At 34.3% G+C, this 15447-nt stretch overlaps 1 protein-coding gene and 1 non-coding gene across 2 annotated transcripts; one reads left to right on the forward strand and one right to left on the reverse strand.

Annotated features, from left to right (window-relative positions):
* Positions 1 to 384: 384 nt before the first annotated feature.
* On the reverse strand, positions 385 to 1706 carry LOC110649557 ((S)-hydroxynitrile lyase-like). Its single transcript, XM_058150314.1, has 3 exons — positions 1280 to 1706; positions 1002 to 1133; positions 385 to 863 (listed from the first exon to the last, which is right to left on the reverse strand). The coding sequence occupies exons 1-3, from the start codon at positions 1637 to 1639 to the stop codon at positions 582 to 584; spliced, it is 774 nt and encodes a 257-aa protein (XP_058006297.1). The 5' UTR covers positions 1640 to 1706; the 3' UTR covers positions 385 to 581.
* Positions 1707 to 11053: 9347 nt separating this feature from the next.
* On the forward strand, positions 11054 to 11160 carry LOC131181772 (small nucleolar RNA R71). Its single transcript, XR_009150250.1, has one exon. It is a non-coding gene; the product is annotated as a small nucleolar RNA R71 (small nucleolar RNA).
* Positions 11161 to 15447: the final 4287 nt, after the last annotated feature.

Raw genomic sequence — 15447 nt, forward strand, 5'->3', positions numbered from 1 at the left:
ATTTGTCACTTTCTAGCCAATCACATAAAGTAAAACAGTGGTATCATGTAAGCATATTGTATGGTATGATAAACCAATAGAACAAAAACAATTGTACAATATAATTACTTTTAAAATATATATATATATATATATATATATATATATATATATATATATATATATATATATATATATATATATATATATATATATATATATATATATATATATATATATATATATATATATCTGTGGTTATAACTTTTTGGGACTTACCATGCATAAGTGTTTGTTTCCTATTAGTTTGTTATTTTATGCAAAATATCATACATGTAATAACAGAAGTAAAATAATTTATATGGAATTGTAAACCAATAAATTATAAACACATATACATGAATGAGTCCCATAAAAAAAATAATGCCTTTATTAATAATATAATAAAGTACATGAAATAATTTCATCATTCATATAATCAACTGATTACAGTGTACATACACAATCAATATATCTTCCATAATAATCACATGCCACATGAAAATGTGAGATAATTTATTTGTACATAGTTTCACCCATATATAACTGTAAATGCTTCAAAGTTAAGCATATGTATCAGCCACCTCTTGAAGAATGATAAAGAGATCATTAACCCTTGAAAGCATCAGCTTATGACCTCCGCCAGAGACTACATAAACCTTTTCTGGTTTATAGTTTTGTATTTGCCATTGATGAAAATCTGCAGTCATTATTTTGTCCTCATCGCCGTAGATATAAATTTTCTTGATCGATCCATAACCTTTCTTCGTGAAGACTTCTCGTTTGGCCAAAATTTCTTGAAATGTTGATCCCTTCCTTGTCAACATTTTTGCTAGCTCAAGATCCTCGAAGAAAATATATGTAAATAAATAAATGAAATTTTAGATTAAAAAAAAAAAACCCTTTTTCTTTTCAAGTTTAGCTATTTTTTATTTTGAGAAGTGAAAAAAAAAATAGATGAAATTAAAATAAAAATTTGATACCTCGGGATGACAATCCGTATATATATAATTCTCCATAAGATAGGGGCCCAATTTCACCGAGGTTATACTGCCATCTCCATTGGTGTAAGATTCAAAAACACTATCCTTCCAATCAGGAAACACCTCCATAAACTGTTACCAGACACAATTAAGAGAGAAACAAATTAAGAATGCAAAAGATTTTATTTAGTAATTTTTTACTTATAAGACAAAGCAAATCTAAGCAGGATCTTAACAGAACACAAGGCATATATATATATATATATATAAGTATATACCTTATCTAGAACATAAGATGGGCTATGAACAGTGTCTGGCATTAGTGAATTGTGGAAAACGGCAGCTGCAATCTGGTCTGTGTATTTGTCAGTAGCAATAGCAACATTGATTCCTCCACAACTCTCGCCAACAAGAATCACCTTTTCTCCTTGAGGGATTGTTTCCAAAAAATTTAACAATGGTTCAGAGTAGGCATCAAATGAGCCAACTTGCTCAATTGTCCTTAGGTCCATACCACTGGCTACAAGGTCTAATGCAGTGACCTTATGGCCAGCTGCCTCGAGCACAGGCTTGAGCTTGTGCCAAACCCATGCACCATGGCATATGGTATGAATCAGAACAAAATGGGCGACAGCCATTTTCTGATATAATCTTATATCTATCTATGTAACTCTTTAAGATGGTGTTCTTTTCTCTATTTCTCGTTGTGCTTGAAAGCCTTTGCATGTAAACTATATATAGAGGGAAGGTTGATACGTGTTGCCTCCGCCCATGTAGTTGCCGATTTGGATTAATATTATTGGCCGTGTGGGTTCCACAAAAATCAAAGGTCAACGAATCCTTAGATTTGGATAATTCCATGACGAGTGCGAATTCACATTGGTAGACCTTTGATGAGACTTGGTCAGTAAATTCACTTTAAAATTGACAAGTTGTGCCTTTATATATCATTTATTAGCCGTCACGTTAATTTGCATGTGACATACGTATTATAAGATGAATAAATTAATGAGCCTACATGAATTTATGTTTTAAATCGTTATGCAAAGTGTGTCGAAGCTTCAATATCCAACCAGAAGTCAATATATCCGAATTCCAAGTGATAAACTCGAGGAAAGTGGGGAAAACTTAAACAGCATTTGTTCACATTTAGCATTCATGAACCTACCATTAGCTATATTATGTTTTCTATGAAAACTAACGAACTGACGTAACTCATCCTTTAAAAGCTAACTTAAAAGGAGAAGAGTATCTAAAATTTTATAATAGACACATTACCTATGATTTTAACATATGTAAAATAAAGATAGTGTAAAGAGAGAGTAGTATTCAAGACTTTCTATCTACATTCCTAATAGATGTGGGATATTTAACATACTTCCCTTACATTCATAGTTGGGAGGCCTAAACATCAATTAGAGAGTGTTGGATATATTACAGTTTAATTCATTTTAATACGGACTTATATAAGTGGTTGAATTGCTTTGCACATCAAAATAACTAGTCAATTCAATGTTGCAATTCAACTATTTATATATTGTCCTTTTATTTCATATTTTTTCAATGTGAGATTTACAATAAATACCCATAATTAATTTAGTTTACATATGGGAGTAATCATTCCTTGAATTGTTTTTATAGACTTTAGAATGGACAGTTGAAGAAAACAACAACAATAACTAAGTCTTTAACATAACAAGATGATACTGGAACAAAATAATTGACAAGGATGCAACTCATAAGATCAAAACAAGATGGATGAAATGGAGTATCGCAAGTGTATTATTCTATTGTAAGATCTCTGACAAAGTAAAAAGTAGAAAGTAGGTTATATAGAACCATATCAAGCTAGCTATTGTATGTGAGTGAATGTTGGGTCATAAGATGTAGGGGGTGACATTTGAGAAATTTGGAGGAATATCTTCTTATCCGAATATATAGTGTTTCTGCTCTAATTAAATACAATGTGGGTTTTTGTATTGGTGATGATACAAAATTTTATTTCTAGTCTGACTCGTGGATATTTGATACTCCATTGAAGAATTTGTTTCCAAATTTATTTCTTCTTTCTTAGGATAAAGACGCCAGTGTAGGCTCCCCAGGAACATGGGAGAATGGCTTATGGGTGTGGAAACTAAATTGATAAGGCAGCCTTTCGGAAGGAATTTTCATCCTTTGCAATCTCTACTTAACCTAATCAATTCAAACAATTTCTACATTAATAGGAAAGACAGAATTGTGTGGAAAGCGAATCCTAAGGGTTTACTTTTTGTTAATTCTCTTTACAAGGCACTATAGATAGGTCGTTTGTCTGGTTGAGTATTGCTCTTCCGAAAGCAGAACTGTTTGTTTGGATGGCATGTCGATCGTTAGCGTATTCCAGCCCGTGACTGGCTATATATTCCACATTGGCATCATTCCACTTGCCTAGAATGTGTGTTCTTTTCGTGGTCGATTTGGTGAATCCGCCAATCATCTTCTATTGCAATGTCCATTCTCATTCAAGGAGTGGAATTTCTTTCTAAAATGGTGGGGTATCTCTATCTGTCTGATGTGGCCCAACCGCAAGTGCACGGGTCGTACAAGTAATACAGTAAAGATATCATTCCCACGAGGAGTTGTGTTAATGATTGAATTTTTGATATAAAAAGTTGACTAAATTGAACTAATTTTGAAATTAAAACAATAGATTGAATGGGTATTGGAGTATGAAATTTATAGGTGCAAAATTGATAATCTATTCAACTATGTAATGATTTAACTAAAATTGCATCAAATTGAAATAAGCAAGTTCAAATATGGCAATATTCAAAATGGCAAGCAATTAAATTTGATTGAAAATTAACAATGATAAAAAGGCAATTCCGGAGTTCAGGATTTCATATTCGAGCTATTTTGGGATTTTAAATTGGTTATCCAATCTTATGAAACTTATGGGTTTTAAGGAGATTAATTCTTAAATCCTTTGAATTCCCTTTCGAGTGAGACAAAGAGTGCCTTAATCAATCTAATCCTACTTTCGTGGACTTAGAGTTAATTAAGACCCATTAAGTTCTTTAATTAATCTGTGAATCCTCTTAATCCTTAGCCTATTTCTAGGTCTAAGTTAATTAAGTCCAATTTCTTGATTATCTATCACAGGGCCTTCTCCTTTCGGTGCTTTAACCATGGATTAAGAACATCACTTAATGGGATCCTACACTAAGCATGTCATTAAGCACACAAGAAATGAATAAAACTCATTAAGACCACAAAATATGGATTACCCAATCAAAATCCATAAAATATCTCAAATATTACAACCCTTACTCCAGAATCAAAATAAAACTACTCACTATCCATAATGCTTACAAGATATATTGAGTTTAAATGGAAATAAAGCTTTAATCTAAGCTAAGGAATAAGAAATTAAACACTAGAAATGTAGAAAAATGTAAGGAAAGAAAGAAATCTGCAAATCTTGGTTGAAAATGGTGTGGAAGGTGAAAGTGACTCCTCAAATTCTGCCTCTCTTCTCCTTTTCTTTTCTGCTCCTTTGTCCCCTTTCTAAAATGGGAAAATGAGACTATTTATAGCATTTTTCTGACATGGAGCCGTAAAATGGTGTGTTCTAGGAGGAATTATCTGAGGGAATCTTCTGTCAGCTCATTAATGAACTCTTTATGGGACTGCATAAGTGGACTGCATAAGTTATGCAGTCCCTTATGCAGTTTTCGGCTGGTTCTGGTTCACTTATGCGAAACTGCATGACTTGGTGCATAGGTTATGCACAATTCCGTGAGAGTGCATAAGGGAGGTGTGAATGTGCATAAGCTATGCAGTCTCCTTATGTACATTTCGGTTGGTTCTGGAACAGTGATTTTTCTCCTTATGCAGATCTGCATAGCTTATGCGGCAAGTTATACACAATTTGGTCAATGCATATTTCAGCTTGAAAACTTGTTTTTAACATCTTTGGCTGAAGAAGTCACTCCTCAATAGCAAAATTTCTCTTCAGTCCTTCAAAAACACCATTTTTCCTACAAAACAAAGTAAAAATTACAAATTAATTCAAAATCGACAATTATGAAAAACTAACTAATTAACTAATGAAATTAGCTAAAAATGACTAATAATCAAATAAAATGGTTATGAAATTAGACCTAAATGACTATGCAAAATGTATGCATCAAATACCCCCAAACTCAAGCTTTTGCTTATCCTCAAGCAAACTTTAAAATGTGACGCAAAAAATTTTTAGGGGTGCCTTATCCAAAGAGCTATGAAAATCACCTATTAAAGTAACTTAACACCTTTTAGCCATACCAACAATCCATATACCCATCCTTCAAAATGCAAAGAATCTAATGCTTATCCAAGCTTTCACCGCTTAGCCATCAAGTCAATTATCATTCAAAATCCCCAAACCAACCAATCAAAAGAGAGAGTCATGCTCAAAAGGAATTCTAGGACAATCAATAGGCAAAGTGTCTCTATATAGATTGATGGAATTAAATGAATGGATAGATAATTTCTCCAATCCCATAGGCAAATTCCCTACTCCTATCTCCACTAATATAGCAAGTACTGTCAAGAGATCAAAGGTCTTTTTAGGGATGTAATGGGGCCATGGGGTTCAAAATGAGGCTAAGAAGAAAGATGGGTAAAAGGATTCAAAGCATGAGAATATTTTCAATTTTGAAACATAAGGTACACTTTATTATATATTTTTTTTCTTTTTCTCTTTTTTTTATATATATGTGGGAGAGAGAAATACACAATGAGGATTGTCAAATGCTAGCATATTTTACAAAAACACATAAAATGGAGGGACATTTTGATACTTTAAACTTGTATTTTGCATTTTCTTTTGATGCTTGTCCCTAAAATTTGCCACCCCCAAACTCATTTCTTTTAATACTTTGGGTGGATTTCTTTCATTTTGAATGACAATAGTGAAAAGCACATATACTAGCACTTTTACAAGATGACAAGCATTTCTTCTCCCTTTTTTCGTATTTTTTCTTTTCTCTTTTTTTCTTTTATTTTTTTTATATGTACCTAATGTTGTAAATAATTATTCTCATGAAAAGGGTTGGAGTGTTTGGTTCATTGGCTAGGTAACAATAAGGATTTCAAGAAAAATTAGGGGTAAAAAGGCTCAAAGGGGTTTGCAAGGGTCAATTTTAATTAGGAAAAGGGCCAAAGGGTTTAAAATGAGAAGGTTTAAATCAAAGAATGCCTAATCATCTCTCTTTTCAAGTACAAGCTAGTATTTCGCCTTGAAAGGTTTAGAAAATTTGTTCTAGGATTGGTGAGACATCATTTGACTACCTTATATCCAATAACTCCCTCTAAACACTTCCATCTCCAAATGACTAGTTGGGTGGCTTTTTGGCTAAGAAGATATAGGCAAGGGATAACACTTCAAAACTTTGCACCTCTTAGGAAACTTTCAATCCACAAACCCAACTAAAGGTAAGTCAAATCACTCTCATAGGCAACTTTTCAATACTCAAGGGATTTGGCAAAAGAATTTAATGCATGATTCCTAAAAATGAGTAATGCATTAACTAAATGGAGGAAGTCTATTTGTATGCAATGTGTACAATTTCTAAGTGATGTATAATGTGTGTGTAAATGTATTATGTATATGTATGTGTGGATGTATATGTAAAATATTTACAATATATGTAAATGAAATGGGATGAGATGTTCCTATACTCAAAATGTGAAAAATGAAGCAAAAATCAAAATGTGCACCCCCAAACTCAAAATTAGACATTGTCCTCAATGTCTCAAGTAGTGTATTATAAAAACTCAAAGCAAAGGGAATAACTAGGATTAATGAAATTTAAGAGCAAAAAGAAAGAGTTACCTGGTATAGAGCAGACGAGAATTCAAGATATAATGGGGATGCATAAGAAGCTGCACAGGTTATGCAGAGTAAAGTGCTATCCAAAACAGGTGCATAAGTAGGGTGCATAAGCCGTGTGGTTCTGCATGAGTGGCAATAAGGACTGCACAGGCTATGCAAAATATTTGCATAAGAGGATTCACAGCCTGTGCAGTATATTCAAAAGGAAAATGGGTGCCGAAAACAAATTTTGATTTGAACAGATGTGTAAAATCGCATAAGGGAGAAGGAGTGTGCATAACTTATGCACTCTCTTATGCAGGTTTTGGTGGAAGATAAAGAGTGTGAAAAACTGACTATGCAAGAGTGCATAGCTTATGCGCTGACTTATGCAAGTTTCGGCTAAAAATGGAAGTGTAGGAATTGTGGTCATGCAAGAGTGCATAAGCCGTGCACTCTCCTTATGCAAGTCTCGGCATGTCTTGGTTTTTTTTTTTTTTTTTTTTTTTTTTGAGAGTGTGGTCATGCGGAAGTGCATAAGTTATGCACTCTGCTTATGCAAGTCTCAGCAAGTTTTGGTTTTCAGAATTTGTGGTTATGCGGAAGTGCATAAGTCATGCACCCTCCTTATGCAGGTCTCGGCAAGTTTTGGTGTTTGGAAAATGTGGTCATGCAGTTGTGCATAAGCTATGCACTCTGCTTATGCACCTCTCGGCAAGTTTTGAGATTTTGGGTTGGTGGTCATGCAGTTGTGCATAAGCTATGCACTCTGCTTATGCACTCCTCGGTGGGTTTTGGAATTTTGGGTTTGTGGTTATGCAGAAGTGCATAAGTCATGCACTCTGCTTATGCACCTCTCAGCAGGTTTTGGGTTTCAGAGTTTTCGGTTATGCGGAAGTGCATAAGTCATGCACTCTCCTTATGCAGGTCTCGGCAGAGAGAGAAAATCAGAGTTTTTGGTCATGCGGAAGTGCATAAGTTATGCACTCTGCTTATGCACCCCTCGGCAGGTTTTGATTTTTGGAGTTTCTGGTTATGCAGAAGTGCATAAGTTATGCACCCTCCTTATGCAGACTTCGGCAGAGAGAGAAAATGAATAATTTGAAGTTATGCAAATGTGCATAAGTCATGCACTCTGCTTATGCAGGTTTCGAAAAATATGAAATTTGACAAAATTAGGCTATGCAGAGTTGCATAAGCTATGCACTCTTCTCATGCACTTTGCAATATGAATGAAAATGGCAAGAATTGTGGTTATGCAGGATTGCATAAGCTATGCAGTTGCTTATGCACAATTCAACAAGATTAAGATTGCAATGGAACATGATTTGCAAGTGTGAAAAATACCCTAGAATGAAGAAATATAATTCCATGAAGCATAAACCATGAGAAATTTTCACCAAAAACACATCAATATATACAAAGTTCATAAAAAATGCATCACACAAGCTTGTAGAAGATGGATCCTGCATAAAAGGCATTTGTGACCCATGCCATTTTAACTCAAATTCTGCAAATCAACATTTAGCACATTAAAACTCAATAAAATCTGCATAAAGTTGTATCTATTCACAAATGATGAACTCCCCAAGTCATGCCAAGAAAAATACAGCATTTCCACCTTAAATCCCACAACCCAAATAAGCTCATAACTGCAAAAATGGCTCACTTACCACCATATTAACATTAAAAGCACATTTACTTAAAAGTTACACACCCAACCTCACCAAGAACGTAAGCCATCTACTGCAGACACCCTCTTTGCTGCAGAATGTCATTTTTTTTGCTCTGCATAAACTGTAACAACCCAAGGACATAATTCATCTGCCAGACCTTTCCTTGCTGCAGATTTCATTTTTCCTCTCTCGCATAAAACCAGTAGCGCACTCGTGACCGGTTATGCAAAGAAAAATCAATCAATTTGTAGGAGATTTAAAGAACATAATTTCAGGTTAAGGGTCACTCCCCAGCAGTTCACCAACCTTCCTCCATTGAAATACATCTACAAGGGACAAAATTCAACAAATGTCAAAAATTGAATTTGGGGAGATTCAAGATAAAAACAAAAGTAATGAAAGTAAAAGTAAATCAGCAAAATAAAAATAAAAGGACTTGGGATGCCTCCCAAGAGGGCTAATTTGTAGTCCTTAGCTGGACTTTTGTCATTTTTCATGGTGGCTGGAATTGGAATTTATTGCCTCTGTTTCCAATAGGTGCTTCAATGAATCTATACTTCATTTTCTTTCCATCACATGAGAAGATCCTTGTTGCTTTGTCTAAAAATCTGACCATTTCTTTCTTGATAACCTTTAGTGTATCTTTTTCTTTGAGAGATGGTTGCTTTACTTCACTTTTCTCCACTTGCTCAACTTGAAAGATTGGTGCCATAGGATAAGGTGGATTACTATTCAAATCTTGTGCAAATGCAGCCTCTTTTGGATTTTTATCATTAATACTCCCTTCATGGATAAGACAACTTTCAAGAGAAGCCTTCGGATAGCTCTTTCTAAAGTGCTCTTTTACTAACTCATCAACTATATCAATTCTCAAACAAGAGTCTACATCTTCATGTTGCTTCTTCTTATCATTGCCAATGTTGAAGACTAAATGATCCTCTCCAACTCTAAGAGTAAGCTTTTCACCTTTCACGTCAATCAAAGCACCAGCTGTAGCTAGGAAAGGCCTCCCCAAAATGATTGGGATATTAGAATCCTCTTCCATGTCCAAGATGACAAAGTCAACAGGTATATAGAATTTCCCAACCTTGAGAGGCACATTCTCTAAAATCCCTTCAGGATACTTAATTGATCTATCAGCTAACTGAAGAGAAATGTGGGTTGGCTTAAGATCTCCCATGTTGAGCTTCTCATAGATGGAGAGGGGCATAAGGCTTACACTAGCCCCTAAATCACATAAAGCTTTTATAGAACATGATTTCCCAATGTGGCATGGAATTGAAAAACTCCATGGATCCTTGAGCTTTGGAGGAAGTTTCCTTTGGAGGATAGCACTGCATTCCTCAGTTAAGGCTACAGTCTCATAATCTTCAAGTCTCCTCTTATTTGAGAGAATTTCTTTTAGAAACTTAGCATAAGAAGGCATTTGGGAAAGAGCATCAATAAAAGGCACATTTATGTATAGCTTCTTCAAAACCTCTAAGAACTTCCCAAATTGCTTATCAAGCTTGGCTTTTTGAAATCTCTGTGGAAAGGGAAGCTGTGGCTTGTAAGGCTCTGGAGGTATGTATTTCTCTTCTTTCTCTTTTCTTGCACTCTCTTTCTTTTCACTCTCTTGTTTTTCATTTTCATCAACATCTTCCTCATTTTCTCTCTTCTCACTTTTTTCACTCTTTTCATTATGTACTATTTTACCACTTCTCAGTGTAATGGCATGACATTGCTCTCTTGGGTTTTCTGGTTGACTTGGTAGATTTCCAAAAGACTTGGTACCTGAGGAAGATGCTTGTTGTGCAATCTGATTTTCCAGCATTCTGTTATGTGTCTGCATCTGTTCTAGCCTTGCTTTCATCTCTCTCATCTCCTCATCATGTTTATTTTGGTTAGCAAGAATCTGTTGCAATAAAGCTTCAGTGGTGGAATTTTGTTCTTGCTGTTTTGGTGGAGGATTCATATTTTTCTGCTGAAAATTAGGCAATGGTTGCCTATTTTGCTGATATGGAACTCCTTGTTGCTGTTGAGGTTGAAAATTCTGATTTGGAACTTGACTTTGCTGATTTCCCCATGAAAAGTTGGGATGATTCCTCCAATTTGGATTATAAGTTTGAGAATAAGAATTCCCCATATGTTTGTTTCCATAATTACTAACATATGCAGCTTGTTCTCCATAATCTACTCCACAGCTGGTAGTTCCTTCTGCATAAGCCACTTGTTGTGAACTTCCAGATGATGATGTTGAACTAACCAACATACTCAAGTCTTCCATCTTCTTAGCCAAAACATTAGTAAGTGCATCAAACTTTGCATTAATCATGTTGAATGGATCAAGATCATACATTCCAGCAGCTTGCCTTTTTTGAGTTGGAGCTGGTCCTCTTGGACTACTCCAAAGATGAGTATTCTTTGCAATTTTCTCCAATAGCTCATAATCTTCATCTTCATGCTTTATAATAAATTCTCTTCCTGTTTGAGCATCGATAATTCCTCTGATTGCAGGAGTGACATTTGTGTAAAAATTCTGGTTTATCATCCATTTCGGAATGGCATGATGTGGGCATAGTCTCTCTAATTCCTTCCATCTCATCCATGACTCATAAAGAGTTTCATCTTCTCTTGGTCTGAAAGCTGTCATTTGATTCCTCAATTCTTGAGTTTTTCCAGGTGGAAAATATTGTGCAAGAAATGCATCAGTGAGTTGCTCCCAATTTGTGATGGAGTTGTGAGGTAAAGAATCAAGCCAATCCAATGCTCTATCTTTCAAAGAGAACGGGAATAGCTTCAATCTTGCTGCGTCATCAGACACTCCAGGTTGTTTTTGCATGTCGCAAATCATAGCAAACTTCTTCAGGTGTGTGTGTGGATTTTCAGAAGGATGTCCTCCAAATTGAGAATTCTGAATCATTTGAAGAACTCCAAAATCCATCTTGTAACTATTTGCATCAATTCTTGGTCTTGCTATGCTCTCTCTCAAGTCATCAAAACGAGGAAAAGCATGATCCATCATACTTCCCCTAGGCACATTAGCATTTATAATCTCTTCACCTTGGGCTGCATTTTCATTGTTTCGATCATTTCCAGCATTAACACCAATTCTCATTCTTTCATCAGCCATGACTTCTTCTAATTCAGTTTCTCTCAAAACTTCTTTTCTTTTTCTGGTTTCTTTCTTGTTGGCTTTATAAAATTTCTCAATTTCAGGATTGAACAGTAAGGTTGTGTCACTTGAGCTTCTAGCTCTTCTCATAAAAGATTAAAAGTACCTGAAAAAGAATAAACAAACACAAAATGAAAAGATAACAAAATAAAACTAAAAACAACTAAAATAATCAAGAATTCAATCTTAAACAGACAACTCCCCGGCAACGGCGCCAAAAACTTGATGTGGCCCAACCGCAAGTGCACGAGTCGTACAAATGTCTGATAAAGATATCGTTCCCACGAGGAGTTGTGTTAATGATTGAATTTTTGATATAAAAAGTTGACTAAATTGAACTAATTTTGAAATTAAAACAATAGATTGAATGGGTATTGGAGTATGAAATTTATAGGTGCAAAATTGATAATCTATTCAACTATGTAATGATTTAACTAAAATTGCATCAAATTGAAATAAGCAAGTTCAAATATGGCAATATTCAAAATGGCAAGCAATTAAATTTGATTGGAAATTAACAATGATAAAAAGGCGATTCTGGAGTTCTGGATTTCATATTCGAGCTATTTTGGGATTTTAAATTGGTTATCCAATCTTATGAAACTTATGGGTTTTAAGGAGATTAATTCTTAAATCCTTTGAATTCCCTTTCGAGTGAGACAAAGAGTGCCTTAATCAATCTAATCCTACTTTCGTGGACTTAGAGTTAATTAAGACCCATTAAGTTCTTTAATTAATCTGTGAATCCTCTTAATCCTTAGCCTATTTCTAGGTTTAAGTTAATTAAGTCTAATTTCTTGATTATCTATTACAGGGCCTTCTCCTTTCGGTGCTTCAACCATGGATTAAGAACATCACTTAATGGGATCCTACACTAAGCATGTCATTAAGCACACAAGAAATGAATAAAACTCATTAAGACCACAAAATATGGATTACCCAATCAAAATCCACAAAATATCTCAAATATTACAACCCTTACTCCAGAATCAAAATAAAACTACTCACTATCCATAATGCTTACAAGATATATTGAGTTTAAATGGAAATAAAGCTTTAATCTAAGCTAAGGAATAAGAAATTAAACACTAGAAATGTAGAAAAATGTAAGGAAAGAAAGAAATCTGCAAATCTTGGTTGAAAAATGGTGTGGAAGGTGAAAGTGACTCCTCAAATTCTGCCTCTCTTCTCCTTTTCTTTTCTGCTCCTTGTCTCCTCTTTAAAATAGAAAAATGAGACTATTTATAGCATTTTCTAACATGGAGCCCTAAAATGGTGTGTTCTAGGAGGAATTATCTGAAGGAATCTTCTTGACTCATTAATGAACTCTTTATGGGATCAGATAAGTGGATGCATAAGTTATGCGATCCCTTATGCGATTTTCTGGTTCAGTTCACTTATGCGAAACTGCATGACTTGGTGCATAGGTTATGCACAATTCCGTGAGAGTGCATAAGGGAGGTGTGAATGTGCATAAGCTATGCAGTCTCCTTATGCACATTTCGGTTGGTTCTGGAACAGTGATTTTTCTCCTTATGCAGATCTGCATAGCTTATGCGGCAAGTTATACACAATTTGGTCAATGCATATTTCAGCTTGAAAACTTGTTTTTGACATCTTTGGCTGTAGAAGTCACTCCTCAATAGCAAAATTTCTCTTCAGTCCTTCAAAAACACCATTTTTCCTACAAAACAAAGTAAAAATTACAAATTAATCCAAAATCGACAATTATGAAAAACTAACTAATTAACTAATGAAATTAGCTAAAAATGACTAATAATCAAATAAAATGGTTATGAAATTATACCTAAATGACTATGCAAAATGTATGCATCACTGTCTTCCCCGGCCGGGACCTGGCATCTTTTATGTTGATTGTATTTACTATTGCTTTTTTAAATTGGATATAAAATTATGAGAATATAATTCTAAAATGTCATTACTGTGAAAACGATAATTTCTTTAAAAAATTAATTTTTAAAAAATAAAAGGAATGTGAACATTTTATTTAATTTTATAAAAAATAATAAAAGCGTGCAACTTCAAGATAGAAAATTTGAGACCAACAAAAAAAAAATTGCAAGGGATGGACGTAGGTAGGGGTGAGTATTCGGTTCAAACTGAACCGAATTGAATTAAATTACCAAAACCGATTACTATATTTTAGAACCTAACTGAATCGAAATAAATAAAAAATCGAATCGAACCGAATCACTATCTTTCTGTTCGGTTCGGTTCAAACCGATCGGTTCCAAATTTTACTTAATTTAGACTTGATTTTCAAGTTATTTGGTTTGATTTTAACCTTAATTTGAACCTAATAACCATTAATCAATGAAATTAGGCAATTTATATATATATAATTACATATAATTTATAAATTCTTCATAAAAATAAATTAATTCAAAAATAAAAAATATTATTCGGTTCAGTTCGGTTCGGTTCAGTTCAAACTGATTTTTTTTCAAAACCGAACCGAAATAAGTGGAATTTTTTCTCTAAAATCGAACCAAACTAAACTATATTAAAAATTGAATCGAATTACCAAATTAAGGTGGTTCGATTCAATTTTTCGATTTAAATCGAATAGTGGACGTGGGAATGCATATGAAGAGGCCAAAACTTAAATATCAAATTTTGTTCTGTTAAAAAACATGTCATTCTTTTATATTATGAAAATCATCTATATAATAGTTAGACAAATTTATCAGACAAATTTCATTAATTCTAAGGCATGCATAATTTTTTATGAATCTAAAATTGAACTGAATAATTAAACTTATTGTTTAAGAAATTAAAAGTTAAACAAAATACTAAAAATGCCAATTTCATAATGATGTTATATTTAAAGAATAAAAGTGTCATGAAAAACACATTTTATAAAATTTATAGTGATAATAAATTAAAAAAAAAGAGTTCGCGGAATGGAGGAAAGTCGTGAAGAGAGAAGGGATGAGTAAACGGATGAGGACTGAGCGACGAAGAATGTTAAGCGTCGCAATCCCCTGGAGCATGAAAGAGTGGAAGGGTTCTCGTTTAGAGATAAAGTGGTTTTGGGAAGGAATACTAAGATGGATATGGAAATGTTAGAGGAGGAGTCTGAGATTATGATTGGGAAGGAGGATGTTGATCGGACTGATTCGGTTCCCGTGTTTAAGGTGTCTCAATCCTTGCAAGCAGAGTTAGCCAAACCATGGAAGAGAGCGGTGGTGGTTAAACTTCTAGGTAAAAAAGTGGGATACAGAGCTTTGTGTTCTAGATTGCAATCTCTATGGAATTCGGGGGAGATGAAGGTCTTGGAGTTAGGAAATGAATTTTTTCTGGTTCGATTTTCATTAGAGGAGGATTTTTAGAGAGCTTGTTTGGATGGCCCGTGGACAATTTTAGGGAGTTATCTCCTAGTCCAACCTTGGTCACCTAAGTTCAATATTGCGAATAGTTCTATAAGCACAGTTATTGTTTGGATCAGGTTACCAGGCCTTCCTCTGCATTTTTATAATAAGAAGGTCCTTAGGGAGATCGGCAAAGTGATTAGAAGGGTGGTGAAGGTGGATTACTTGACAAGTGATGCTATTCGGGGGAAGTTCGCTAGAATAGCAGTCACAGTAAATCTGAATGAGCCTTTGTTAGCGAAATTTAAGTTGATGGATAGAGAGCAGTTGATTGATTATGAAAGTTTACCAGATATTTGTTTCTTTTGTGGAAGATATGGTCATAGAGGAGATTTGTGTCATTATAAGAAGTCAGAAGAGAGGGATTTAAAGGTGAATGGTATTAAGG

The sequence above is a fragment of the Hevea brasiliensis genome, chromosome 7, assembly GCF_030052815.1.
Source record: "Hevea brasiliensis isolate MT/VB/25A 57/8 chromosome 7, ASM3005281v1, whole genome shotgun sequence".
Lineage (NCBI taxonomy): Eukaryota > Viridiplantae > Streptophyta > Magnoliopsida > Malpighiales > Euphorbiaceae > Hevea > Hevea brasiliensis.

Bases quoted from the DNA above. Each gene is read 5' to 3' on its own strand.
- LOC110649557 (XM_058150314.1), bottom strand. From the start codon at position 1,639: ATGGCTGTCGCCCATTTTGTTCTGATTCATACCATATGCCATGGTGCA. The intron at 1,134-1,279 runs GTATATACTTAT...GTCTGGTAACAG, and splicing joins CATCTTATGTTCTAGATAAG to TTTATGGAGGTGTTTCCTGA. The intron at 864-1,001 runs GTATCAAATTTT...ATTTTCTTCGAG, and splicing joins ATACGGATTGTCATCCCGAG to GATCTTGAGCTAGCAAAAAT.